Source organism: Pseudogymnoascus verrucosus (assembly GCF_001662655.1).
Source record: "Pseudogymnoascus verrucosus strain UAMH 10579 unplaced genomic scaffold scaffold_41, whole genome shotgun sequence".
Lineage (NCBI taxonomy): Eukaryota > Fungi > Ascomycota > Leotiomycetes > Thelebolales > Thelebolaceae > Pseudogymnoascus > Pseudogymnoascus verrucosus.
The window spans coordinates 218442-246034 of NW_017263692.1; the positions used below are offsets into that span (position 1 = coordinate 218442).

General features: G+C 52.1%; 12 protein-coding genes across 12 annotated transcripts; 7 read left to right on the plus strand and 5 right to left on the minus strand.

The window, feature by feature from the left end:
• Nucleotides 1-190: 190 nt before the first annotated feature.
• On the plus strand, nucleotides 191-1752 carry VE01_07033 (uncharacterized protein). Its single transcript, XM_018276469.2, has 6 exons — nucleotides 191-352; nucleotides 529-760; nucleotides 855-1166; nucleotides 1284-1346; nucleotides 1398-1476; nucleotides 1546-1752. Exons 1-6 carry the CDS (start codon nucleotides 303-305, stop codon nucleotides 1566-1568), a joined length of 759 nt encoding a protein of 252 aa, XP_018127900.1. The 5' UTR covers nucleotides 191-302; the 3' UTR covers nucleotides 1569-1752.
• Nucleotides 1753-2657: 905 nt separating this feature from the next.
• On the plus strand, nucleotides 2658-4736 carry VE01_07034 (uncharacterized protein). Its single transcript, XM_018276470.2, has 6 exons — nucleotides 2658-3103; nucleotides 3153-3228; nucleotides 3282-3870; nucleotides 3919-4042; nucleotides 4102-4232; nucleotides 4292-4736. The coding sequence occupies exons 1-6, from the start codon at nucleotides 2896-2898 to the stop codon at nucleotides 4634-4636; spliced, it is 1473 nt and encodes a 490-aa protein (XP_018127889.1). The 5' UTR covers nucleotides 2658-2895; the 3' UTR covers nucleotides 4637-4736.
• Nucleotides 4737-5516: 780 nt separating this feature from the next.
• On the minus strand, nucleotides 5517-8043 carry VE01_07035 (uncharacterized protein). The gene has a single exon (XM_018276471.2). The coding sequence runs from the start codon at nucleotides 7891-7893 to the stop codon at nucleotides 6355-6357; it is 1539 nt and encodes a 512-aa protein (XP_018127902.1). The 5' UTR covers nucleotides 7894-8043; the 3' UTR covers nucleotides 5517-6354.
• Nucleotides 8044-8507: 464 nt separating this feature from the next.
• KEX1 (Cell death protease) lies at nucleotides 8508-10982 on the plus strand. Its single transcript, XM_018276472.2, has 3 exons — nucleotides 8508-8966; nucleotides 9019-9379; nucleotides 9438-10982. Exons 1-3 carry the CDS (start codon nucleotides 8791-8793, stop codon nucleotides 10812-10814), a joined length of 1914 nt encoding a protein of 637 aa, XP_018127904.1. The 5' UTR covers nucleotides 8508-8790; the 3' UTR covers nucleotides 10815-10982.
• Nucleotides 10983-11591: 609 nt separating this feature from the next.
• Nucleotides 11592-13083, minus strand: VE01_07037 (uncharacterized protein). Its single transcript, XM_018276473.2, has 5 exons — nucleotides 12986-13083; nucleotides 12388-12893; nucleotides 12206-12334; nucleotides 12034-12152; nucleotides 11592-11973 (listed from the first exon to the last, which is right to left on the minus strand). The coding sequence occupies exons 2-5, from the start codon at nucleotides 12701-12703 to the stop codon at nucleotides 11917-11919; spliced, it is 621 nt and encodes a 206-aa protein (XP_018127903.1). The 5' UTR covers nucleotides 12704-12893; nucleotides 12986-13083; the 3' UTR covers nucleotides 11592-11916.
• A 723-nt stretch (nucleotides 13084-13806) lies between these two features.
• VE01_07038 (uncharacterized protein) lies at nucleotides 13807-14406 on the plus strand (the record flags this gene model as incomplete). Its single annotated transcript, XM_018276474.1, has 2 exons — nucleotides 13807-13842; nucleotides 13984-14406. 2 exons carry the CDS (start codon nucleotides 13807-13809, stop codon nucleotides 14404-14406), a joined length of 459 nt encoding a protein of 152 aa, XP_018127897.1.
• A 731-nt stretch (nucleotides 14407-15137) lies between these two features.
• Nucleotides 15138-16695, minus strand: VE01_07039 (uncharacterized protein). The gene has a single exon (XM_018276475.2). It carries the CDS (start codon nucleotides 16486-16488, stop codon nucleotides 15421-15423), a length of 1068 nt encoding a protein of 355 aa, XP_018127905.2. The 5' UTR covers nucleotides 16489-16695; the 3' UTR covers nucleotides 15138-15420.
• Nucleotides 16696-16821: 126 nt separating this feature from the next.
• On the plus strand, nucleotides 16822-19506 carry VE01_07040 (uncharacterized protein). The gene is made up of 2 exons (XM_018276476.2): nucleotides 16822-18220; nucleotides 18277-19506. Exons 1-2 carry the CDS (start codon nucleotides 17699-17701, stop codon nucleotides 19096-19098), a joined length of 1344 nt encoding a protein of 447 aa, XP_018127847.1. The 5' UTR covers nucleotides 16822-17698; the 3' UTR covers nucleotides 19099-19506.
• Nucleotides 19507-20450: 944 nt separating this feature from the next.
• On the plus strand, nucleotides 20451-21380 carry VE01_07041 (uncharacterized protein; the record flags this gene model as incomplete). The annotated part of the gene is made up of 2 exons (XM_018276477.2): nucleotides 20451-20799; nucleotides 20877-21380. Exons 1-2 carry the CDS (start codon nucleotides 20455-20457, stop codon nucleotides 21378-21380), a joined length of 849 nt encoding a protein of 282 aa, XP_018127848.2. The 5' UTR covers nucleotides 20451-20454.
• A 583-nt stretch (nucleotides 21381-21963) lies between these two features.
• Nucleotides 21964-22865, minus strand: SPC25 (kinetochore-associated Ndc80 complex subunit spc25; the record flags this gene model as incomplete). The annotated part of the gene is made up of 1 exon (XM_018276478.2): nucleotides 21964-22865. One exon carries the CDS (start codon nucleotides 22863-22865, stop codon nucleotides 22095-22097), a length of 771 nt encoding a protein of 256 aa, XP_018127849.1. The 3' UTR covers nucleotides 21964-22094.
• Nucleotides 22866-23160: 295 nt separating this feature from the next.
• On the plus strand, nucleotides 23161-26399 carry VE01_07043 (uncharacterized protein; the record flags this gene model as incomplete). Its single annotated transcript, XM_018276479.2, has 2 exons — nucleotides 23161-23420; nucleotides 23476-26399. Exons 1-2 carry the CDS (start codon nucleotides 23318-23320, stop codon nucleotides 26397-26399), a joined length of 3027 nt encoding a protein of 1008 aa, XP_018127850.1. The 5' UTR covers nucleotides 23161-23317.
• VE01_07044 (uncharacterized protein) lies at nucleotides 25584-27590 on the minus strand. Its single transcript, XM_018276480.2, has one exon. The coding sequence runs from the start codon at nucleotides 27496-27498 to the stop codon at nucleotides 26497-26499; it is 1002 nt and encodes a 333-aa protein (XP_018127823.1). The 5' UTR covers nucleotides 27499-27590; the 3' UTR covers nucleotides 25584-26496.
• Between the last annotated feature and the right edge of the window lie 3 nt (nucleotides 27591-27593).

The following is a 27593-nucleotide window of genomic DNA, read 5'->3' on the forward strand; positions in this document are numbered from 1 at the left end:
CCATACAATCCAATCCAATCCAATCCAATCCAATCCAATACAATCACCTCCCCACACCCACAGACCGACGTCCGTCGAGAACCGCCGCCTCCTCGGTCGGCTTAGGCTATGCCATTCGGGGATTGCGGAAGTGGGGCAAGGCTGACGAGCCGCGGTGTTCTCATATCCCCCCGCGTTTCCCCCCACTATATATGTTCCCCTATCTATATTTTAACAACAGCACAACACACAACTTCACATATACCGCATATACCGCATAATTTACGCAGTTTGAAGGAATTGAAAAAGAGAGGATAGGAAAGATGCCATATGAACTTAAGGGTCGTAACGTCCTCGTGACGGGGGGTTCGCGGTATGTTTTGTCATCTTTTTATCTCTCAGCTCGGGCCGGTGGTCGGCTGCGATTGTGACCTTGCGGGGTATCCAGCACCAGCACCTCCCTCTCAACACCACGATTTGGACTCACAACCCCAAACTGGACGTGGACTAATTACTACGCATGAACAAAAGTAGCTAACACCCCCCAAGCGGCCTAGGCGCACTCATCTGCGACAAATTCGCCAAAGAAGGCGCGAACCTAGTCATCAACTACGTGTCCAGCGCCGCGGCCGCTGAGGAGATCGCGAAGACGATTGAGAAGGAGTATGGAGTCAAGGCTTTTGTGGTGCAGGGGGATATGGGGCTCGAAGCCGATTGCGTGAGGGTTGTTGAGGAGTCGATTGCGAAGTTGGGGGGGTTGGATGTGATTATTTCGAATGCCGTTTGTCCTCCCATTCCCCCCCCCCCTTTTCCCCCTATCAACCGGGATCAAAACTGTAAGATTGTTTGCTGACCGTTGACATGGGATCCCACAGGGCTGGACGCGCTTCTCCTCCATCCACGACCTCCACGCCACCACCGCCGCCGACTGGGACACCTGCTACGCCGTCAACGTTAAAGCGCAGAACTACCTCCTTCGCACCGCCTTGCCAACTTTCAACGCGAACCCCGAGGGCGGATCGTTCATCATGACCTCGTCGATTGCGGGGATGGCGGTGTCGGGGAGCAGCTTGCCGTATTGTGTGACGAAGGCGGCGCAGTTGCAGTTGATGAGGGTGTTTGCGGCGAGTCAGGGGCCGAAGGTTAGGTGTAATGCGGTTTGTCCCGGGTTGCTTTTGACGGAGTGGGTGAGTAATGTGTTTTCTTTTTGCTTGGGTGGGGGCTGTTTGAAGGGGGGGAAGGTGGAGGAAGGGGTGGGGTGGAAAAGGGGGGAAGGATGTTATGATGCTAATATGTGAATGCAGGGCCAGAAATACCCTGAGGCGACAATCAAGTTCATGGAGGAGAGGGCGTACTTGAAGAAAGTGGTGAGTTATCCAAGATCAAGTCAGGAAGAAGCTGTGTTGATGAGTGGATAGACGGACCTTGAAGACTGCGCGCAGTCATTCATAGATACTGCACGGAACTCGTCCATGACGGGCCAGAAGATCGTTGTTGGTGAGTTTTCCCTTCCATTTCTGTGTCTGGGATGGGTGAAATGGGGACTTGAGCTGATGATGGTGGTAGATTCCGGGTTGTCGCAGTTATAAGGTGGGCGATGAGCTGGAAGGAGTGGACAGAGAGAGGAGATGATGAGAGGTGGATCGTTTTGGACGAAGGTAAAATACTAGACGTTTACAGAAAATGGAGACTTTCCAGCTCGAGTACGGCTCCATTCTCAAGAATGACGTGAAGGATGTGATTTCCAAAAATACCAATATAGAAAGAGTATATAAAACCCGTTTCCCTCCAATTCATCCCAGACCAACTTCATTACGATGGACTCCAATACTATACGGGAGCGGAGGTTCTTCGGCAGAACTTAGGGCGCGTGTTTACCCAGCACGTAGCAAACCGTTCGAGCCAAACCACAGAGTTGCCTAACACAATTTCGCCGCCGTAATTCCTGTTGTTGCCGTTGTTTCTCGTTAGCGCTTTACTGCTGCCGAGCTATTCTCGCCGTCGGCCGCCTGTTCTCACCGACCGCAGTTTCCACTACCATACAAGTATACGAGCCGTAAGATGCCAACTTGGAACCAAAGAGGAGTGCGGTCGTTGACCATGAAACGTAAAAGGAAGCATATGCCTGATGCCACCATCCGATCAGTCTGGATTGAGGAATTTATCCCTGTACAGATGGGGGTTTCTAATACATATATAGTTGGTGATGTAAAAATCCAATCATCGCCCTGATCTTCCGAGTCTGAAATCTGCTTGGCCGCTCGACTTAGTATATATTCAAAAATATGCGATCATTATAGAGCTGAAACATTTAAAAATTGTTTATTAACACACTTCACAATACTAGTCCTTGCGACTTACGATACCACATCGAAGAAAAGCTTAATATAATAATACACCTCTCGCATTCGTATTATAAGTGTGAATCAAAGAATGAATACACCAAAATACAGTGCAGAAAGAAACCCAGCCTGTTTATCTATCGGCCAGACACTATCAAATTCGTCCAAATACTCTGGTTGATAATGCCCCAATTGGGAATACCCCTGTTGGAAATACCCCAATCGAGAACACCCGCGTTGATGTGGGGTCTTTCGCGCCGATGAACCCCGACAACACCGAAGCGGATCTGCAGTAGTACGATTGGGAGCACCAGGTCGCGGAAATGTTCCACGACGCGTCAAGCAAGCTTGCGAAAGGGGAGGTGGGATGTGGGGATGGCACTCTTCCGACCCCACACATGCCATTCCTTCGGCAGATATTGCTCGACTCCATCACCTGCGCTCCACCTCAACAATAATCCCAGCTGCACGCGAGATAACATATGCCACATGCTTCCCCTCATTTCAGCATCGCTGGAGCTTCTGACATAAATCCTGACCAGTTTTCAGTCTTATCGCTGACATTACTATCAATATGGCCACATTTGTCGACGAAAAGGCCTCACCGGAGCCTGCCGCCACAAGTGATAACGATGGCCTGGAAGAGAACGCCACCGGAATTATCGAGGCTCCTGTCGCAAAAACAGCCGCAGACAAAGCACTCATTTTCAAGCAGGATTTGCGCATTGTACCTCTATCTGCGGGGATTTACCTGCTCTGCTACCTTGACAGATCAAATATTGGTAAAACATCCTCACTACCATCTTCTGATCATGTGCTGACTTCTGAAAGGCAATGCCAAAACATTGAATTCCAACGTCCACCATGATCTTCTTTCCGACACAGGAATGACTTCGTATCAGTTCACGTGAGTAGTTTAACCCTCCTCGATTTGATGACTTGTCTCTAACAAGGCGAAAGAATCGCACTAATGGTCTTCCTTGTCGCCTATGCCGTTTTCGAAGTCCCATCCAACTACTTCTTGAAAAAGTTCAGCCCGAGCAAATGGATTGCCTTTCTCATGTTCTCCTGGGGAGTCATGACCGTTGGTCTCGGTGGAGCCCAATCATACGCCTCCGTCACTGCAGTGCGGTTCCTACTCGGCGTTTTCGAAGCAGGTCTCTTCCCTGGATTAGTGTACTATCTGACCTTCTGGTATCGAACTGAAGAAAGATCGATGAGAGTTGCCATTATCCTAGCATCTGCAACCTTGGCTGGAGCCTTCGGTGGTGCATTGGCATATGGTATCGGCCACATGGATCAGGCTGGTGGTCTCTCCGCCTGGAGGTGGCTGTTTATCATCGAGGGCATCCCGAGTGTTTTGTCCTCCGTAGCCGTCTTCTTCTTCCTGCCCGACTATCCCGAGACCGCTACATGGCTCACGGTCGAGGAACGTGCTCTTGCCGTTGAGCGCCTCCGTGTTGAAGGATCCCACAGTCACGGTGAGAGCTTGACTTGGGCTCAAGCTAAGTCTACATTGACCGACTGGCGCCTGTATGCTCATTTCGCGGTAAGAATTCTAATTCGCATCCTCTCGAATCGCTCTGACTGGAAGTAGATCTACTTCGGCATTTCTGTCCCATTCTCGTCACTATCTCTGTTTACGCCAAGTATTACCGCTGGACTGGGTTATGCCAACCTTGAGGCCCAGCTGATGACTGTGTCGCCATACGCTGTTGCTTGTAAGTCTCTTCTGCATTTGGCAATCCACCCAAGAAACAGTAACTGACGGTTGATTCAGATGTCGTGACGATTTTCGTCTCATGGTCTGCCGACCATTACAACGCCCGCGGCCTCCACACCGCTGGCGCTGCCCTCGTCGGCGCATGCGCTTTCATGGCTAGCGCTCTCCTCCCCGCCACTGCCTACCAAGTACGTGCCTGCCCAATTATAATAATACCCCCATTCCAACCACCTAACCTCCAAACCAGAAACGGTACGGCTGCCTCATCGTCGCCTGTTCGGGAGCATTTGCCACCATCCCGCCCCTGCTTGGCTGGCTCTCCTCGAACGTACAAAGCACAGCCGCGACCGGTCTCGCCATCGCTCTCAACATCTCGTTTGGTGCTCCGGGTCAGATCACGGGGGTTTGGATCTATACTGCGGATGAGGCGAAAAGGGGGTATCCAACTGGTCACTGGGTTAATGCTGGGATGTTGTTCTTTGTTGCGGTGGGATCTGTGGCTCTTGGGCTTTACTATAGGATGCTGAATCGCAGGATTTTGAAGAGGGGGGCTGTTGGTGGGCAGACTGTTGAGAAGTTGTATAGGTATTAGAATCAGAATTTGACTGATTCGACAGATAGATAGCTCTCCATCCTTTTTGGGCGGATAGCTCTAACGATGTTAATGACTCCTACAAGAATATGGATCAGTGAAAGGAACTTTCTGCACAACCACAACTTTCCCATTGACAAACCCCGTCACTACGCACAGTCATTTGTGGATATCGCACAGAACTCGTCGAAGACGGGGCAGAAGATTGTTGTTGGGGTATATTTGAGGCTATCGCAAATATAGGTTGCACTGGGATTGGGCGGGGAGGAAGTTGTTGCTGACAGGAGGAAAGTGAGATAAGAAGAGGGGACTTTACCCGAAAGGGAATACCAGAAGTTTATTGAGAATGAACATCTCCCAGCTGCCGCTCCTCACACTCGTATTGGAATCGTGGAATGACGGATGCGTCGCCCAGACACAAATATATAAGTCTAACTACCCTCTGACTTGTCTCACAAGGCCACTGGATATCAAATCCTGCTTGAGATACCCGCAACTGTAGTTCAAGCCGTTATCAGCGGCAATCATCCGGACATTGCTCAGCACCCCGATGTTCGAGCTTTCCAAGAATACCAGGTAGCAATCCAGAGATTCGTGATCCGGACGTGGAAATTCCTTTCGTTGTTGTTGCTTCTTGTCGGTGCTTCATTTGCTGCCAGGCTATTCTCACTGTCAGCTACTTACTATTACCACCAGCTGCTCCCACCACCTTTCAAGCCAACTGCGAGCCAAAGGCGAGTGTCACCGTTGATCACGCAGCGTAAATGAAAGCATGTATCTGTTGCCATCATCCAGGCAGTTTGAGCCGAGGAATACCGGCACAGATGGGGCGTTGCCAAAGAGTTTGAGTTCTAAGATATAAAGAGTCTCTAAAAATCCAGTCCGCGCACTCTTCTTCCGAGTCCAAAGCTTCCTTTGCCGTGATATCATATTTTTTGTTTGAGAAATTTTTAATCAAACACTTCACTATACAAGTCCTTGCAACCTATCATATCACATCGAAGAAAAGTCAAATAAGTTTATCTCATTCGTATCGCAATCATGAAGTAGAGGATGTGATCGCCAAAATGCAAGTACAGAAAGAGAATATAACTCCCGTCTCCCTTCCATATCGTACACAGTCAAAATCAAATCCCCATACTCCAACTCTGCGGCAAAATCGCTAGCATCATAAAACCCCATCCAACCTTCCCACTTCCTCGATATCCCCAGCCTAGAATTTAGAAACACGGGTTCTGAGTTCGTTCGCACCATTCACCATCCCGTCTGTCTTCTACCACCTCCCAAAAACCATAGTAACAAAACCAACATGCTGAAGTTATTCAAGAAATACAGGACGAAGTGTCGATGCCAAGTAAAAAAGCAGACTGACGGGCACTACTGGCCACAACCAAAGTCGATGTAGGAGCAAGCAAGCCGGGATATCACGATCTCGGAGAGGGAAATCGTGATGGGATTAAGAGTGCGACACACCACATAACCCTCGATGGCGTATTGGCTAGGAAAGACATGCTCTTCTCGGAAGTCGGCTTCAGCGTTAAACCATATGAGCGCATGAGCAACCACCGGAACCATACAGCGAGCACCTGTGTGATGAACTTGGCCGAGGCTTGCGCGCTCAAAACGATTGTTGCCGTTGATTGCCGTTGATTCTCGTTGTCATAGCTCTTATTATATTATCGTTGCTTCTTGTTCTCACCACTTTCTTCTCTTTGCCGTTACTTATTCCCGCTATCACCCCCTCCCGTCGCCACTACAGTCTTTGGCAATACCTGTACCCTCTCCCCCATTCTGTTGTGCACGCACATTTCGAAGCTCACCTCCTCATCCCACCCCCACCCTCTCTCTTTCACATATGAATTTTCTTGAAGGGACACTGCGCTGGCACTCACTCCCACCTCCTCGGCAAGGCTTATCAACTGCCCCACACGTCGGATACTCTCTTTGTCTGCAAATGGACCCTCGAATACCAGCTCATGTAGGTTGGGAATGCATTCCTTGTGACGAAGTAGTATTTCGAACGCCCTCTCCATCCCATCTTGCGCACCGAGGAACATATAACCTGCATGGGTAACGTATAGACTCTTCAGATTCGGAGGGAATGCCACCCGTAGAATATTTAACATCTGGTCCTCCTCTAGAGACCCAGGCTCAATATAATCTATAAGGACCGTACGTCCGAAGAGGAAGACAGGAGCCACACGCAAGTGAGTGAGGGCAGTAAAGCCGACGAAAGAGAGTGGCTCGGCGCGGTCGCCGCTGTCGGCCTCCGGATAAAAGTAGAATGGATGTTCATCCTCGTGATCAATGGCAAGGCGACGGAGGGAGGTGGCGTGGATTGCAAATGCAGAGAGGATATCGCGCGTGCGAACAGTAGTTCTAGCATAAGGGTTTCCAATGTGGTATATAAGTGTTTGTAGGGACTTCAGAGGTCTAAGTATGACATGGAGGTCATCATCGTGTAGTTTCGAGTGGCGGAGCTCCAACGTCTCGATTGTAGTGGCGCCAGTGAGCGTACGTAGCTGAGCTCGGTCATCCTCAACTCCAAGTCGGTTCCCGTAGAGCCTCTTAATCGATGGTAGTCTACAACATGCTGTGAAAAGAACATATTGCGCTGGATAAATATCATCACTCCCGGTCAACATAATGTCCGTAAGACGGGCGAAAGGCGGGTCGGTGATAAATGGCGCCTGTGAGGAGGCAACCCTGTTGAAGGTGCGTGCAAGGAAGTTGAGCTGAAAGGTGGTGATTTCCAAGTCGAGCAGACGTAGGTTTGGTAAAGATATCAGTAGTAGTGACAAGATAGCATCGTCGACAGGTGCGTATTGAGATAGAACGGCTTCATTCCATTCTTCCTCTTCATCTTGTGAATGGGAAATTCTCTTAATAAGTCCCCTGAGGAGATCACTGCGCTCTACATGGTTGGGCCACGGCAGCCGTCTGTCGTCTTCCTCCTCGTTGTTAGGAGCAAACGTAAGATTCTCTTCATCGTGAAAATGCCCACGGAATGTGAACGTTCTGACAAGAGACGCAATGTGCGGCTTTTGCAGAATAATAAACGCGAAGGGAAGCATATGCCTGATGCCACCGTCCGGGCAGTCTGAGTCCAGGAATATATGACGGTAAAGATGGGATGTCGCTAACGAGTTGTATTTCTTAGAAACTAGCGCAAGCTGGAACAGAGCTGAACGGGGCTCTATGGAGCTGACGATATTGTCTAGTAGCTCAACGCTCAGAGATTCCAGGGATGGAGCCATCTTAGACAGAGAATAGAGAGTCTTGGCTATGGTTGATAGCTGGGTTTGTATCGATCGGTTTGTGCTGATAGGTTGTAGGTTTAGTAGCGTATTCTGCTACTTAAATTTTGAGGATAGGATTGTAAATAGTAGCTAATTAGAGGTTCAGAGCATACTCTGCCGCTTGAGAGTTGGAACGGGGAGTGAATTATTACCCATTAGCGGCTCAGAGCAGCCTATAAATCCTATTGGTTCCCGAGCTGTCCACAGCAACTATAAATAGCTCAGAAACTATTAGAGTCATTCAATTCCTTAGTTACTAGGGATTTTAGGTAGTGGAATAGGATTTATAAGCTTTAACTACAGGTAGGAAGCCTTTGCCGGGTATAGTCGATTTGGGGGATTTTAGCACAACCGCCAGTAACGAAGAATTAATACCAGCATTTAAGATTACAGAAATTATAATTTTGCTATTATTTTCAATAACCATGGCAATACAACCCCGAGTAATAAAGATAGTTTATTTTTCTTATAGTTATTGTAAGTAGTGCTATCATGAACAATCTCCTCGGATTTTTTGAGCGGGAGGAGTACTGGTGGGGTCGCTCTGCCAAGAGTCCCCTGGGCCTTCCTTCCCGCGTTTGTGGTCCGTGCCCAGGCCGCCTTATGTGGCTGAGGGGCTGGTTTTGGAGGCACTGTGGCTTTAATACCAGACGACCCAAGCGTGCGTCGTATGCTGTCCTTTCTAGACATTTTTTGATTGCCATCCTCCGACGACAACGAAACAACAATTTCCCGAGAATAATATTGGGAACACAACTTCGCACACCGATGATATCTCGCTGCCAGAAGAGACATTAGTCGCGTTATCGACAGAAACGACATTGGAAGCTGCGATACCTGCCGCTGGGCGCAAGGATGCGTCTCTCCTCGATGCCGCTTGGGGGGCTAAGGGGCACAGGTCTATCGATATGCGCGATTCTATCAATGCTGTCGCTGCCCTCAACAGCAGTGGCAGAAAAGTCAGCTGGGGATTACTTTGTTCATTCGTTGCCTGGGGCGCCAGAGGGCCCCTTGTTGAAGATGCACGCTGGGTATGTCTCCCAAGGTGTCTGCCTACTTCGTTGCTAATTGTTCGCCTTGCAGCTTTGTTGAAGTCGACCCCGAACACAATGGCAATCTATTCTTTTGGCATTACCAAAACCGACACATTGCGAATAGGCAACGGACGGTGATCTGGCTCAATGGTGGCCCCGGGTGCAGTTCTGAGGACGGTGCTTTGATGGAAATTGGCCCTTACAGACTGAAGGACGATAAGACCCTCGAATACAATGAAGGATCTTGGGATGAGTTTGCAAATATTATGTTTGTCGATAACCCAGTGGGCACAGGGTTCAGTTACGCCGATACGGACAGTTACGTCCAGAGCTTGCAGGAAATGGCAGATCAGTTTATTATCTTTCTGGAGAAGTGGTACAAGCTGTTTCCAGAGTATGAGCACGACGATGTAAGTTGATGACACTTTGCATGACTATTCAATGGGGGTTGGAGGCTAATAACAATAGCTATATATCGCTGGCGAGTCATACGCCGGTCAGCACATCCCATACATTGCCAAAGCTATCATGGACCGCAACAAGAAGTCTCCGGTTCACAAATGGATCCTCAAAGGATTGCTCATCGGAAATGGCTGGATCTCGCCCATCGACCAATACCCGGCATACTTGTCCTATGCATACAAATCCGGCCTCATAACCGGAGGCACTGAGATTGCCAAACAAGTCGAGGCTCAGCAGAAAACCTGTATTGAGGCCCTCGACAAGAATGACGGCGCAAACCGCATCGACACAATGCAATGCGAGAGGATACTGCAGGAGATCCTGAGGTTAACCCAGGTCAAAGGCGCGAACGGCGAGATGGAATGCGTGAACATGTACGACATTCGCCTGAAAGACTCCTACCCAAGCTGTGGCATGAACTGGCCTCCGGACCTCAAGTACGTGGAGCCATACCTTGCTCGGCCAGACGTCCTCCAAGCGCTCAATATGGGCGAGATCCAGCAACCCGCCTGGACCGAATGCAACAGCGTTGTCGGCGGTGCCATCCGCCTCAAGGAATCCAAGCCATCCTACCAGATTCTACCAGAAATCCTCACCGAGGTCCCAATCGTCCTCTTCTCCGGCGAACAGGACTTGATCTGCAACCACATTGGTACTGAGGACCTCATCAACAACATGGAATGGAACGGCGGCAAGGGCTTCGAAGTCTCCCCCGGCACGTGGGCTCCGCGTCGCTCCTGGACCTTTGAGGGCGAAACCGCGGGCTTCTACCAGGAGGCGCGCAACCTCACTTACGTCTTGTTCCACAACAGCAGCCACATGGTCCCCTTCGACTACGCACGCCGCACACGCGACATGCTCGACCGTTTCATGAAGGTCGACATTGCGAACATCGGCGGCAAACCCACCGATAGCCGCATCGACGGCGAGAAAGGCCTCGAGACGAGCGTTGGCGCACACCCGAACAGCACGCTCGCGCAGGAGACTGAGAAGGAGAAGCTCAACGCAGCGAAGTGGAGCGCGTACTACAAGTCTGGCGAGGTGGCGCTGGTGGTCGTCGTGATTATGGCCGCGGCGTGGGGATGGTATATCTGGCGCGACAGGAGGAAGCGGGCTGGGTATACGGGGTTGTTTGGCGGGTCGATGGAGGGGAGCTCGGAGAGGTTGAGGGGCGCGATGGGGTTGGAAAATTCGAGGCATAAGAGGGCGGATGTGGAGACGGGGAGTTTTGAGGATGAGGAATTGGAGGAGCTGCATTTGAGACCGCCGGGGGAGAGGCATGCGACGGTTGAGGAGAGCTTTGATATGGGGAGTGATAGTGAGGATGATGATGAGAGGGTCAATGGGAATGGTATGGATAAAGGGAAGGGGGTAGAGAAATGATGAAGGGCGAGTATTCATACGGATGTCAGAGCCGCATGTCCGAGCTACGAGTATTTTTTTTATCTGTTATATATCATGGCGGCGCGGAATGTACCACTACTTAGCATAGACCTTTCTTTAATGTGATATGATGAAATCCAGCGAAGAACATACACAGAAAAGTGGCCGGTAGAAAATATCTGGGGAGGAATTCGCCTCTCGCTACAAGACCAAAAACCCCCAAAAGGAGAACTGCAGCCAAATGTAGGTGCTGCTGAGTAGATCGTCCGACCGTTCAAACCGAAAATCCAGGCATTCACACGTGTTTCTACACGTCCCTACACACTACGTTTCCTCGTTCGATCTGTTCTCGCAGGAAACGTGGATATGTTCAATCAGGTCGGCTGGCGGTAGGAGGAAGGACGATAGTGAGGTGAAGCGACGGCGAAAAGATAACAACAACGAGAAGCAACGATAACAGCAGGAACTACGACAGTGAAACATCCAGGGCAAAATACTTAGTTCAGCTTGAGCATAGTGTCTGCGCGGTCGTCGTGGTCAACGGCTCCCACAACGCGATGTACATTCGGATATTTTCCAAAAGGTGACTGATGGACTCCTCCGTCAGCTTTCCTGTTTTTTTTTTATCTACGTATGGAAGAGAAGTCCACCCTTGGCGTCGGGTTTGCAGGTGAACTTCCTGGTGGCGGTGTTGGTAGTATACTATTTTGAAATTGGCATTTGGTCATCACGCCCTTCACGATGTGCACACAATAAGGGTGTGTGAGAGAAATAGTAGCTGTGGAAATGCTTAGAGGACGCATGTATATATGTCTATCAGGCCGACCCTCTTCACATGTGTTGTGCTTTCGATATCCAAGACAGCAGTTCAGTCTTCAGTACAAGTGAGCTCCCAAAGCTATCCAATGCATAGGTTACGGGGCCATAAATATACCAAGGCTACTTTAGTCCATGGGTCTCTGCTGCCTCTCAACATACCCTCTCCGTTGGCTTCGGCATTCGTAACTGACCCTTCTATATCCAATTGGGCCAACCTGGCCAATAAAAGCAGGCACGTGCCTATGATATCTAACTTGGAAATAGCATCATAGAGTTATATATCTCAAAAGAGATCTCCAAAGCCCTTTTCAGAATCTGCCTTGATCAGATCGATCATTCCCTAGGCATGGTCAGCTAGGTTCAGTGATAGCAACGAGAGGATAAGGCTGTCTCGACTTACCTCAGGCACCGTAATCTCTCCGTTCTTCCCCTTGACGTAGCGGAACGGCATTTCAACGCTCTCAACTCTGCTAACCTTGATCTCGGGGTTGTCTATCCATGGGATTTCCTCCAGAGGAGCTGCGCAGCAATCAGCAATTGATCTCGTCAACACGTGAACGAGTAGGACTTACTTCTATCTTGGGTAACGATTCTCGTCACTCTGACGGCAGTATCGGTAGTCATCTGCATAGCGCCCAAACGGCGTCCCTCAAACCCTTTTTTTCTGAGCTCAGAAGTCCGATCTCTTGGCGGATCGTCACCTTGTATAGTCAGTAACCTATCAACCCCCACCAAAATCTAAATGTAGCCATACCGAGGATACCACCAAACAGAAACACATCAAACGTATCCCCATCCTCAGGAGCCAACTCCTTCGTCGCCGACGGATCCAAAAGACACACCCTGCTCTTCTCAGGGTACAGCTCCTCCACGCTCTCCGGCTTCGCCACAAACCCAGGCAGCGTTTTTAGCCGCTCCGGCAGCTCCAGTGATGCTGGGACTGACGTAAGGAAGAAGGATGCGCCGTTCTCGTGGGACTCCTTGGCAATGGTCATATACTCCAACTCTGACCAGGCGCCGAGCTCATCGTCGAGGTGCTCGACGATGTACGTCTTTCCCGTGGACGCCATTGGCGCGCGTATATAAGCAAGAGTGCTCGGGGTTTGGTTCCGAGGGTTTGGCGAGTGGTTTGCCTCGCGGGATTTATCTGCTAGAAATGGTAGGGCAGATGCAAAGGTGATGATGGCGGTGATGGTGGCAATTATGGCTTCAAATATATGAAAAAGCGTGCAAGTCCCGTGAGCTGAAGATTCTATGCTACTATGCAATCATTAGCCCGTGACAAAACGAATAGGTGAAATCCTGTCTGTTCAATGGGCAAACTGCATGGGAGAGATAAAAATGCCTCTTACTCTTGATCCGGCTTCAAGCTAGAAGGTATTCCGTCCCGTTCCTTGCTCCTATTTTCCCTTAAACTTGATGTAATCCCGCGTCAATGGGCTGTTCACTGAGCTTTTTTAGCAATATATCGGCAATTCGTCTCCACACAATGATCCCGCCTGGCTCACCAGCCTCAGTGGCTGAATTTTTCCCCCTCCAACGGCGAGGGACCAAACCACCGGCAAACAACCCACTAACCACCGCCCACCACACTTTCCCATCCCACCAGCCAGTTAACTCCCAGTAACGCCTCCCTGTCCCCCATCAACCACCCACTTACACCACTCCCACTCCCACTTCCACCACTCCCACCCACTCCCGAGAGAGCCCAAACGTCTCGACTTTAACCCCTCTTCTACTTCCATCCTCATGCATAACGAACCAAAAAGTCATACAAAACCTCCCACCTCATCTATATCTCCAAAACTCCATTTAAATTCTCCGAATAAAAAGAGGTTTCCGGTCACTTAAGCCCAAAATTCCCATTGTTTCACTTTGAAGCGAAATCACGCCAGAAATAGACCCCTTCGTACTCTCTATCATTTCATTCTGCTACAAACTTGGGCACTAATCCCTGGTTGGTGGCCGAGCGATTTGTTTGGACGGGACCATCCATCATCGTCAACGACTCCACAACAACCGACAGGGCATCGAAGTGTCGTAACACCCAATCCGACTTACAAAACAAATTTGGCCTGCAACTAAAACAAGTAAACCGTTATAAATCAGTCATCTGAACCCCTTCGATATCCTCTGCTCCGATAAACCAACTCGCAACGAACAAACAGCAGCCATGAATCCCCACCAGAAGAACAAAGTCGACATCGCCGTAAGTTCACCCCGCTACAATCGACAAACAACACCCCACCTCACCACACAATCCATACTCCCTCACCTCCCTCACCTCCCTCACCCCACTCACTCTCCTCACTTTGCGGTATACATCCACTAACACTCCCTCCCTCTCCAGTCCCTCACCCCCGACGAGCAACGCCTCTTCCGCCTCTACGGCAAGCTCCCCTCCAAAGCCGACCACCTCGCCAAGCAACTCAAAGAGCGCAAATACTTCGACAGCGGCGACTACGCGCTCTCCAAAGCCGGCAAGGCCTCCAGCGTCGACACCGGCAGCGTCGGCTCCGAGCACCCCCTCCCGGAGAACATCCCGCACCTCACGTCCCCCGGCGTCAGTGGTGTGAATGGCGGGTCGGGAAATGGGAATGTGCAGATGGGTGTTGCGGGGGGGTTGGCGAGCGGGAGCCCGGTGAAGGAGAGTAGTTTCTTGAATAGGGAGACTAGTGTTGATGATGCGGAGGGGAAGGAGAATTTGCCGAGGGGGCAGACGAAGAGTGTTTCGCCGCCGATGGAGGGGGAGGGGATCCCGATTAGGGGATGAGCTGGGAAGTCCGTTGATGAGAAGAGTGGTGTGAATGATGGGCTGAGGAGGGATTTCACCTGTAACTTGGTCCTGAAGCCTGGATTACCAGATCCGAAGCAAAAGAATTGGCGAACGGAACAAACCAAAAAAAACACACACACAAAGTCGAGACGGGGGAAGCAGTGTGGTCGGGGAAGGGGGGACGTCATTTGTAAACTCGCCGGTTTTTTACGGGTTCCGAAAGCCTTTTTTGTTTGTTTGTGGAAATGATGGATGGATGAATAGTTGCGGAATGGAAATGATGCGAGGGATGGATTGGGAGGAAGGGAAGGGAGGAACGGCGGGGCGTAGTCTGGAGTTCTTTACGCAGACCGCGATGACGGCTGCTGCTGCTGTGTCTACTTGATTCATGATGACTTTACTTTTGCTTTTCGCGCCATTACTGGCTCTTTTTCTGACTTCACTCACTCTTTCTTTTTTCCTTGTATATCGGTTTTACCCCGTCGCCAGGTGACAAGAAACACACACGCATGGCAAGACACGGGCTTCAGAAAGCTTTGTAATGGCTTTTTCCTTTCTACTTGCCTGAATGAGAACTTCAACGGTTGGTTTTACAATGTTTTGAATTATGGGGGGGTTTTCATGCGTTGTCGCGTGTTCAGCGGGTCGGATTGGGTGGGCGTTAGTTTATAGTCACAAGACTGAATTCATGCAACGAAACGAACGGGTCTTCTTAGTCGCGAAATAAACAGGGTGTTATTAATGTGCTAGTACTCTATGGGACTGCGATGATCGCTGTAATGCTCTACTAAATGTGAACCTTCAATATGGGGGGTCAAAGTATTTCGTCGCGATTTTGGGGCTTCGTTTTTATGATGAACTATCAAGAGTTCTACTTTTTGCCAGAGCCCAACGCCATACAATAATTATATCCCAAACGCCCCTCAACCCATGATTGTTTTGATACGTTATATAGCTTTTTAACCCCATAGCATCAACTACACCACCCCCTCCATTTCCCCATCCCCACATCTACTCCAACGCCTTCCTCGCCATCTCCATCGCCCCCTCAAACGTCTTATTCCCCCCAATAAACCCCGCAGCATGCACAAACACCCCCCCGGGCACCCCCGTAATCTCATCCAGCTTCTCATCCCTGAACCCCCTCCACCCCTCCGGCAGCGGCTTGCGGCTCTCAAACGAATCCGTCGTCACGCTCACAGCCTGGATACGCCACTTCGCGCCCGCCGCCGGACTCTCGGGGTACAGCACGTACACGACCTTCGAGTCGCCTCCCTGCTCCGATTCGAGTCTGTATAGGTGGTCTTTCCAGGGCACGGATTGGCCGTCGAATACGAGGATCCTGCCTTGGGAATCGTGGTCGAGGCGCTTGGAGAAAGCGGTGCGGACGATTTCGCGGGCGGGGAGCCAGGAAGTGGTGAGGTAGGAGAGGGTGCTGCTGAACTCGGCGCCGATCTTGGTGGATGCCTTGGAGAACTTCTCATCTTCGATTGCTTGCCAGGCGGCCGGGTCGGAGGGGCGGGGGTCGTTCCAGTTGGGGTTCAGACGACCGACCATGGCGCCGAGTGTGAAGCCGCCGTCGGAGAAGCGCTTCTCGATGCCTGCCGCCTGGAGGGCCTTGGTGTCATACGCGCTGATGCCGTTGTCATGAGCGTCGAGGGCCTCAATGAAGTCCTCATAGATCTTATTCCAAAGAATCGTGACCTCATCCGCCGACTCCTCAACACCAAGGCTCTGCGCAATAATCGCCTTCCCGAAGTGCATATACACCAGCCCCGCGGAGGAGAGTTTGGTGGGGCGGTTGGGGAAGGTGGTGGTGAAGGTGCGCTGGTGGTGGTCGTAGAGGTTGCGGGTGGCGTCGTATTCGCCGCCGACGTCGACGACGGTGTGGCAGGTTGCGAGGAGGGCGGGGTCGCGCGTGCGGATCAGGCTGGCGGATTGGTAGGCGGGGAGGAGGCGGAGCATGTAGACTGCGAGGGCTTCGTCGGCGTGGAAGTGCCCGTTGTGGGTGCCGATGGTGATGTCGGTCTTGAGACGCTTTGCGGTTGTTTCGGCCATTTTGAGGGCGTTCCGGAGCATACACGTCAGGTGGGAAGTTGGAGGTGGTGTATTGATTGCTTGTATGTTGTGGGTAGTGGGTGGAAGTGAGGAGGTTACTTGGAATGGAAGGAAGAGTATATTATTTTTGAGCTTCGAGGAGCTTGTAAAGATACCCCGCCAAACACCTACTACGCACAAAGCGTCTGATCATAGGTGCCTTATAATTCAGGTAATTATATAGCATTTCGCCTTATATTCCAGGCCATTATGTAGCATTTCAGAGTAATTCTCGAGCTTGGCGCACTTAAAAACTACGGAGCTTGGTGCGCATAGCTGTCAAATTCATAACGGAGCTTCGAAGCTCCTTGTACAGTCGTAATAATAGTAAATAAAATAAGAACCTCCATCGTAAATTTCGGAGGATTTATTAAAGATATACCATGTACCCCCTCGAATCGGAAAATTGATGCTCACCTGTCCCAGCCCATCCCCGCCTATCCAGCCTATTTTCTGTGTGGCGGCCATACAAAGAAAACAAGGGTCGACAATCTCGATTAAACCAGGTTGTTATCCCAGTTATCCAGTTATCCCAAGAGTTATCCCAGGAACAACGAACGAACACGCGACTTGTATTGGACGAGAACCTTCATCTGGCCCCCCAAGGCGGCTCACCACCACCATCACAATCAAATCATCAAATCACAATCAAATCACAACACACAGACAACAAACACACTCCACCACGCCTTCTTCTTCTTTCCCATATCCCATAAAGAAATGGTACCTTATTAGCCACCAACGACGCGACCGACACAAGACCGACAGACCGCATCTTTCTTCTCTTCATCTATCCATCTCCACAACGCCGCTTTTTGTTGTTGGCGCACACGCACAAAAAAGAGAGCCAAGCCCACGCGCCTGAAACCTTTGATCCCTTTCACCGACAACACGGACTTCAACATCCCCTGTCCCCAGATAAAGCTTGATAAGAGGGGGGAGCTACTCCAAGAACGAGAAAAAATATTTCCACACCACACCACACCACCAGGCCTAACTGCCTCCCACTCAACCCACCGCCAACACACCGACACCACGCTCACCCGCGTCGTCCCCAGGTCCCCGAAAATCTCTTTTCCACCGAGCTGCCCAGTGACCGACGACAGCACGGCGGCTTCCACCTCGAAACACCACCCAACCCTCCACATCCAGCTGGGCGCGCTTCAACGCACGCTCGGCGCCACAGCGCGCTATGTGGTTAATCTTCCGGCTCATCGCGTCGATCGTCTTCCTCCTCTCGATCATCCTCTCCATCCCCATCGCCTTCGATGTCGGCGGTCGCGACAGCGGGCTCGCGCACTCGCTGGCGCTGTTCTGCTTCTACTTCGCGTACTCGACGCTACGGATCGTGACGCCGAAGAAGTCGTGGTTCCGGTATGCGCTGGTGCAGATCGTGGGGGTGTCGCAGTGGGTGATCATCCCGGCGCTGTTGATCTGGAGTTTGAATCGGTTTACGGTGGATTCGAATACGGGGGGGGATTGGCTGGCGAAGACGTTTGGGGGGAAGAGGTCGAAGGAGACGAGTATTACGGAGTGGATCTTTGGGCCGGGGGGGTTCTATGATGTGATGACGGTTGGGACTTGGGATAAGGTGTTGACGTATTCGACGCCGTTCTTTCAGCTTGCGGAGGGGTTTTGCAGCTTGTTGGTGATTCAGGCCGCGGGCCAGATTACGAGGTGGCTTGTTAATAGAGGACGCAGTGATACGTGGATGGTAAGTCCCTCGCTCTACCAGTTCTCGACTGAACAACGCTGACTGACATACCACAGATCGGACTCCTCATAGTCTCCGCCTCGATCATCTCGAGCTCAGTCTACTTCCTCTGGCGCATCACGAACTTCCCCGAGATCGGCAACGTCGACGCCACCCTCATCGGCGTCACGATCACAACCGCAGTCTTCCTCTGCGCCTGGGGCATCGGCAGCGGTCGCGGCAACCCAGTCGAGAGCTCCCTCCTCTTCGCCTACGTCGTCCTGTGCATATACCAGATCTTCACCGACTACCTCCCTTCCCCCGAAGCCGCCGCGGCCGCCGCAGCAGCAGCCGCGGAATCATCACAGCCCGAGTTTCCCCCCTTCCCACCTATCATCATGGCTTCCTACTCAACCCTCATCCACCTCCTCTCCACCCTCCCCTCCGCCGTCCACTCAAGCTTCACCTTCCTCCACGCAGCCTTCCAGACCATCACCCCCTCCGTCATCATCTCCCTCGCCTACCGCATCTTCGTCTTCTACGCCGCAACCCGCATCATCCCGTCTGTACGGGACTCCGGCGCCCGCGGCCTCTCGCGCGAACCCACTCTCGAAGATGACGATGGCGCAGGCTGGTTCTTGGGCGTGCTCAGCTGGTTCAGCCCGTCGATCCTGGTGGCGGTGTACACGAGCCTGCTGATGCAGCACTTCTCGACGCTGTCGGAGAACGGGCAGGCGGCGGCGTGGTGGACGTTGCAGCAGGGGGGAAACGCGGCGGGGGGGAATAATGTGTGGAGGTGGGTTAATGTGGCGGCGACGATGGCGTTGTATGCGTTTGAGCTGTATTTGGGGAAGGAGGATACGGATGGGAGTTTGACGGGGCATTGGAAGACGGATTGAGGGGGGTAGTGGTGGGATGCTGTGCTTGGTTAGTTCGGGTGTCGGTTGCGCAGTTGGTTTGAGGAACTGCGAGCAGGAGAACAGACGGATAGTGAGTGGTTGGAGATGAAGGGAAAGGGATGACATCGTGCATGCCTGAAGCAAAATGGATCTGGAAATGAACAGCGGGCAGCCCATCCCAGCATACTTCTCTAATAGAGAGAAGCACACGAGGAGAGAAGGGAATGCAGCGTCGATTGCATGTTGTGAGCCACCGCCATCTCGATAAGAGAAGAGAGAGAGGAAGAGAAAGAGAACGATAGATACCCTCGGGATGGCCCTTTTTTTTTATAGGTATATATATATATTTGCAGGTGGGATTGATTATAACAATAAATACGGATTCTACTCTCTAGGAGTACAAACAAACCAGTTGAGTCCGGCGTGTGCTCAACAAACAAACACATGACTTGATATCTCAACTCAACTATATAGCGTCGTCCTATAGTGTTCCTCCGTAGTAGTGTACCCTTTTCCTTTTCCCCCCAAGATCGTTGAGTCCACTCCCTCCCCGCCCTCAAGTCCCTGGAGCTACTTACTACTCCCCCTTTCTCCCCCCGGTCAGCCCTGCCCTGTCCCCTTCCCCGTTCGTTGAACCCGTGACCACAACAACCTCTCCTCGGATCCCTCCCCCAATTCCTCCCGCCAAGACCCATCACGCCCATCACTGTGGGGTCCCCCCCCCCCCGATACCGCACGCTACTCGCCCAGTCTAACTCGTCTAACGCCCAGAACGTCCCCCCATCCCTCCTATAAGCAACTGCACTCTTACTATAAGCCTACCGTAGCGACTCCACACAAGCTCCGACGCCCTGTAACCTGTGTTCCAATCCCTGGCGCTTCCTCAACGGGAGGAGCATCCCGGGTCTGGTCTCACTGAGGCGTCGTCTGGGCGGTGGTGGTCGTGCGCGAGGGTAGTTTTTTGTTGAGATGAGTGAGATGGCGGTCTGGGTACTGTACGTCGCCGAGGATGGGAGGGAGGAGGCGGTCTAGAATGGAGGCGTAGGGGGAGGGAAAGTGCATCCCCGGAGTACTGTACACTACACTACCTACTTCAGCCAGTGTGGTATGGGTACACACATCTCTCCTCCTCTCACCCTCGAGAAAGTAAGGTAAGTTACTTCTACGACTTCACCCGCCCCCCTCGGAGTTTAGGACGGTGTACTGTGTACCTCGGTGTATGGGTGTTGTGGTTGTACTGTACATACATCCCGCCCGCTCCAGATCTTCGGTGGTGACTGAGGTAAGTCAAGTGGGCTCAACGAATCAGATGGGGCCGGAAGGGGAATACACACCCCTCACCATTGGGGACTCACCATGGGGATGTATATGGTGGTTTGTAAACCTGCTGTGTTACAAAGTCTAGGTCCATCTCCCACATCTGCTTCTGCTTCTCCTTCTTCTTCCTTTCCTACTCTGGTTTATTCATCGAATTCATCGGATTCTATACTACGAAGTATCACAATCGTCGTTGCCGTTATCACAGTCATCATTGCCGTTATCATCAGAATAGTATCACTCACTCACCAACCTCTCAACAACCTTACACAACCACAAATCATGTCATCACGCATCACTCCCCGAGCCATCCGCTCCCTCACCAACACCACCGCCTCCCCCGCCGTACGCAGACAATTGGCAGCTTCAACTTCAAAAGCAGAGGTATGCTCTTCCAATCCCCCATCCCCCCTTCCTCCCATACTCCCACAATCCGTCCCAACCAACTAACACTCTCCTAGCAAACCACTCGCTCCTCCAGCACCACCACCACACGCCCTACCCCCTCTTCCAGCATTCCAACCCTGAGGCCGTTGATGCAAGGCTTCCACTCCACCACCTCCTCCCCCGCCCCCTCCGCCGCGCCCTCAATCGATTTCGTATTCTTCCCCACCCAAGACGCCATATCCACTCCCCACGTCTCCGCCCTCCGCGTCCCCCTCCTCCCCGACAACTACACCCCCGACCGCTCTGTGGGCTCCGCACACGCACCAGAGGCAGAGGTGATGCCCTTGGAGAGGAGTGAGATTAGTATTATTGCTGCGAGGCCCGAGACGGTGGCGAGTGCGTTGACGGAGGTGGTGGGGTTGGGGAGGGAGATGGGGTTGGGGGAGTTGACGAGGGCGTTTGGGGAGGAGGTGGCGAGGGTGGAGGGGGAGGTGGTGGGGGGGTTGAGGGGGTTGTGGGGGGATTTGTTGGATGATGTTTTGGGGGAGAAGACGGTGGCTACTATTAGGGCTACTTAGGTGGGGTGGCTGACTGGGAGGGGGGGATGGGGGAGGAGGGGTTATTCTTGTACTTGATGATTGGGGGGGTGATGAGTGGTATTAGCTTTTAATGATATGAATATATGACAGGATTTTATGTACGCAGTAAGGCTTTGAGCGAGTCCCGGGAGTACGAACCAGGAACGAGTTTGTTATGCTCGGACTGAAATTGTGCCAGTGTAGAAGACGGAGCTTTTGAGGGATCGGTGCATAAGAATACCGTCATGCGAATTACTCAGAGCGTACTCGTAACAGCAGGACGGTCGACAGTGAGATATTGTGGTGACAATCGAAGTGCGGTGACAAGAATATATCGACGGCAGGTAAGGGAGTGGGCAAGAACAGGCACGTAAGAACGGCAGCAGCAGCGGCAGTTCCCTCTTCGTCAATCCTCGGGAAATTCGTTGGGCCACGGGTTACCAGAAAACGTATCGGGATCTTGATTTCACGGTTTGCTCTTGTGGAATGAATAATGAGAGTGAGGGCCTATTTATAACAAAAATAATCCCATGTTTGAGCGACTGCATGGGGATAATATCACTTTAGCAATGATTAAAGTAGTGAATGCAAATGCCTTCATCCAGCGTGTTCAATTTACGCCATTCCTATGGCTACAACTCCGTCCTATTCATATTATACTCAAAGAAACACCACAAGACCGTAGAACCACACAACCCCGTCTCACCCTCTCCCTCACGCCTTCATAGCCTCAACAAACAACTCCCTCATCCCCTTCAACAACCCCCCCAACTCCCTATTCTCATTCAACCTCTCCACCACCGCCTCGACCCTCTCCCTATCCACCACCGGAAAGCACCCCCCAACCTCATAATCCCTCCTCTCCGTACACAGCTCAAACCACGCCTCCCTCTCCCAATCCCTCTCATCCACACACGTAAACACAAACTTAAGCCTATCACTCATTCCCGCCCCCTCAATCCTCAACCCCAAATTACTCGTCCAGAAATCAAGCTCCGGAATATCATGCACCGCCATCCCAGCAATCCTCTCCGCATACTCCATCTGCCCCTCCCTCCTCTCCCTTATCATCGCCTCCACCCTCTCGATCTCCCCCACCAGCCCCTCCCTCTCCCTAACCTTCGCCTCCCTCTGCCTCTCCAACCTCGCCACCGCACCTTCCATCTCCTTCGCCTCCGCCTCCTCCTTCTGCAGCGCCTGTGCGTGTCCTGCGGCTTTGAGTTGCAGAATCTCGATGTCCTTTTTGCGCATGCGACGGTCTTCGTGCGCTTCGGCGACGGTGGAGCGGAATTGGTTGCGTTCTTCTAGGACGCGCTTGCGGCCGGTTTCGATGAAGGCGTCGAAGCGCTGGGTGAATTGGGACATGCGCGTGCGCAGCTCGTCGAAGCCGAAGTTGATGGGGGGGAGGGAGTCGGCCATGGAGGGGGCGAGGGCGGAGGTGAGGGGGGGGCGGAGGGAGAGAGTTGGTTCGAAGGTTGTGTTCATGGTTGCGGTTGTTGGTTTGTTGGTTTGTCGCGCGGTGATGTTTGTATGCGCGCAATGGGTGTTTATATGCTTGAACGCTTTGAGGGTTTGCTTAGGTTGCTTTTTTGTAGCTGGTATTTTCTTTGGTGAGGGTTGAGAGTTGTTGCGACAGATGCGCGCGAAATGTGACAGTTGGTGTGTTGACGTTTCCCAGGGTCTCAGTTGCCGAAGCAACCCCGCGACCCAGCTCCCGATAAAGTGGGCTACATTAGCGCGAATATCTTTATCGCTGACGAAAGATAAACCAAAGCTTCGCCAAAAAATTTATATATAATTCTTCTGCGGCCCCTTTGAAGGACATTTACTTGTTCGGATATTCCCGTGCTGAAGTACAGTACTCGCCGAAAGTAGCAGTATCGAAATGTTGGCGCGATTTATTACGGCCTTAGGAAGACGGATTCATCGCTGCCCAGATGACTGACCGGCGATCGACTGACCATACGTACGGTCACCTTGGGGAAGCTACTTATGATACTGTTGAGAAGAAATGGAGTTTCTCACGTATTCCTGTTTTATGTACGTTGCTCGGGATATTTAGTCTTTCTGTTTGCAGTTGCTAACAGTGCTCCAGCAAGCATAATCCGACCAATCCAACCATTACAACCATGCATTCCGCCATCTGCGCAATCGAAGCCCGAGGCACAAAGGAATGCTACAGATAGAGCATCTAACAGAGCTCGCGACCAGAAGAGGTCGCTCATCCGAGAGATCCCCCAAATAGGAGCTGCGGCTTCCGTGTTAGGGCCTCTTGTACGAACTGCGGCAGTCGGGGCCTCCAAGACACGTCCGACGGGCGGTGACCTGGTCGCCAGCGGGACTGCCAAAGTACTGTCGAAACACCACAGTGACCGCTCCATCAACGTGCTAGCCGTTGCGCATGGCGAAGCCGGACATGTCCTGCGACTGATTAAACCCCGGCTTGAGGACCACACCTGGGATGGCGACGATTCCGTGAAGCTGCGTTTGCTGAACCCCAGCACCTCAGAGGATGGCTACTGGCTTGACGGCGCCGGATCGATTGAACAAATCGTATTCTCGTCAGGTATAGAAGGCGATAGGTCTTGGTTGGCTGTGCGGAAACTGGCATCGACGACTATACTACAACCGGTATATCAGAGAACACCAGGTCCAGCACGAGTGCCGCCGGGGTTTCAAGATAAATATAGACCGTCGCTCTTGGATCCGAATCCAGCGGTTACTATCACGAGCGTGATGACGAATGGGAGGAATCATGCTGATGTGGCGTTTAATCCTTGGTATCCGCGCCAGTTTGCAGTTCTGGATGAGGAAGGGTACTGGAGCGCTTGGGATATTGAGGGTCGGAAACGCGCTGGGTCAAAGATGGCTACTCCAGGAAAGTCGGGGTATATACTCGATGACAGGGCGGAGAGTGATCTTTCGTTGGATATTGCTTCGAATGGATGGGGCAGGATACTCTGGGCTGGAAATGTCAGTACGATAGTGGTGTGCAACGACCGTCACCTAGCGGTGTTTGATCTCAAAGCTCATCCCATACGACTGCGGAGCCCGGACTTGGTGCCCAGTGGGTCGTTTGGGCGTATTCTGGAGGTCAAGCGCAGCCCGCTTCAGCATGACAAAGTTTTTGTTCTCACGAACAGTCGATTATTCCTCCTTCAGATAAACACAGCGGGAGAGTGGCTCGATGACACCGATAGGACGGCCGGAGCGAAGATTATCATGTCTTGTTTGCATTATCGGGAGGCGCAGGGGAATTTGCTTAAATTGGAGTTGCATGAGGAAGGCGATGTGTGTACGGCGTTTTTGGTTTCTTCGGGGATGTTTTTGGTTAATGTGTATAAATTCACGACGACGCCTGATGCGGCAACACCGGTGACGTGGTCGACAGATGCGTTCTCCTTAGAACGTGGGGCAGACGAAGATACGCTGTCAAAGATTGTGGGATTTTGTGTCCTTCCAGCACCTCTTGAACGAAGTGATGAGCGGCGCGCGTCTCGTATGGAGAGAAATTATCTGGACCATGGGAATTTCCTGCAGGCCTTCGCTCTTGGAGAGAATTTGGAGATGTCACAAACCCTGCTTGCCGAGTGCCGCATGGTGGCTGCGCCTGTGCCTGGAAAGCCGGCAATATACGAACGGATATCGCCACCTTCGGAGAGTCAAGCTGCACCACCTGAGGCCCATTTTCTCTCTTCTCGGACAATTGATGACTTTGTCGTTCCTGATGGGTTTGAAGACTACGAATCTGGAAGCGAACGAAAGGCACCAGTCGTGAGGCTCTCGATAGAAGATGATTTACCCGAAGAGCCAGCGCCGAAAGTAATCGACGCCCAGCGCTGGTATGAGCTGGCGACTAAAGGAAAAACTACGGAACCGCCTAGTCAGGAAGACTATCACGATGTAGAAATTGAGATGGCAGACTATATCCAGAATATTGTCGGCGGGATTCAGCACAGGAGACAAGTTGGGCTGGAGGGTCTATCTAGCTTTCACGATTTAGCGGGCTTTGAGAAATTTACTGAAGACGTCGATGATGGAGCTGCGTTGCTACAGGATTTCATCAATAACTTCGAGGACAATTATGCGGAAAGTAGCATGGCGGTTACTTTACAATCCTCAGGCCTACTCAGAATGCTAGACCTAGAACCGGATGAGTCTTCCACCAACAACTTGCCGAACCTCTCAAACGTCTACGACAAGCTCGTCAACCTCTGGGTTACATCTCTCCCCCAAAACACCCCCGGCATGGCACGAATCGCCAAAGAGAAGGTCGTCCGAAATGTAGCGACAGAATTATGTCTAAGTTCCATCCACGTCTCCATCCGCGACAAATCCGTTCCTCTACCTACCACCGCAGCACCCCAGGACCTTGAAGAGGGACCAAGCCTCACCCTACCCATCCACGGCGGCCGACCACCTCTTTCACCACGAACACCCTCCCGTTCGCGCTTCAGCAGCCAACCCCTGCAAGACCACGGCTTCGAGCCCACCTCCAGTTATGCCACTCCTGCGCCCTCGGAATCTGCTCTCTCCGGTGAACCTGCTGAGGATGCCGCCGTGTCGCGTCTCCGCGGGTACGCTCTCTCTATCAAGTCACTAAAACCCCTCGGGCGGACATGCGCATCCATCCTCGCGCAGTGGCCCGAGACACCCGGTTCCGACCCATCAACATACATCTGGCGCCCCGACCAAATCTCCGGCGCCGCAGATGAAGAAGGAGACAGCGGCGAAGAAGCCGCGCGGCAGCGAGAAGAGAAGCGACGGCGACGAACAGAGAAATTCCTCAAGCGCCAAAAGGGGGTAGCGAGTCCGCGACTGGCAACAGCAGTGCAGAGTAGCCAGCCGCCGCCGGTGGTGGAGAGCCAGCCGGCGTATAGGTTCGCGGCGTCGTCGCAGGTGATGGTTCAGAGCTCGAGTCAGGTGGAGGGGGGGTTGTCGATGACGCAGCCGAGTGCGGGGGCGTTTGGGAGTAGGGCGGGGGTGGGGAAGAAGAAGAAGAGGAAGACGGGGTTTTAATGGTGGAGGTGGGTGGGTTTTGGATATGTAATGATAATGATAGGTTTTTGGAAACATTATTAATATCTTGAGGAAATCGTACAACAGTGACCCCAGTTCATAAATATGGCCCGAGAACTTTCTGGGTATGCTCCCAAACCTTTCCTTGTGCTTTTTCTCGGAGCACGGGCATGACCTTCGCATTTGGCGTAGTGTCGCACTTAGAAGTGACGAGAAACAACCCATCCTCCCCTGTCTTCATCTGACTATTCACACCCGCCTTCCCCTTCCAGGGCACCCCACGCCCCCCAAACGCAGCACTCGTACTCTGGAACAAATATCTCTGCCCTGACTCCTCGTCACTAAACGAAAACAACCCAATAAGCGGCTCCAAAAACAGCCAGACCAGCCAACTCTTAATCGTCAAACTCGCATCCAAGCCCCTATTCACATTCCCCGTGTTCACCCACCCGGGACACGAGTGAATGAACGTCACCCCCTGATTCTCAGCAGCCAGCTTCTCCATCGTCGTGGAGAGCATAGCCACATACTGCACATGCGTGTTCACCAACCCGAAATTCCCGGGTTTCTTGAGATCCATGTCCTCCAGGTCGACAGTCGTGCGTTCCATCCCGCCGCCTTGGACGCTGACGATTTTAGGGGCTTCTGATAGGCGGAGGAGGGGGAGGAGGTGCTGGATGAAGAGGATCCGGGAGTAGTATATCAGGCTTTGGGTGATTTCTATGCCCTCTGCCGTCTCGTTGCGGGCGCCGAAGGGGGCGTAGCCAGTGGTGAGGAAGAGGAGGTCGATGCGGGACTCCTTGCTTTTGATGATCTCGCATACTCTCTTCGTTTCTGACAAAAGCGAGATTTCGCCTTCTACCCAGATGATTTCGGCTTTGGGATTTATGGCATTCAGCTCCTGGATGAAAATCCGCGAGCGCTCTTCAGAGCTTTTGCGGCCGATGAGGTGGATTCTCACGCTGGCGCCGGTGGATACTAAGGCGCGGACGGTGAGTTGCCCGATGCCAGAGGTACCGCCGGCGAAGACGGCGACACGGGGGGTTGTGGCGTCGTTGAGGAGGGCGTTGGAGGCGCGGATTTCTTTGTAGGATACCATTGTAGGCGATGAGGGTTATAATGGTTATTAAATTTTACATGTTGAATTTGGAATCATGCTGTACTCAAGAATATGTAGTTGCAGATATGTGGTCG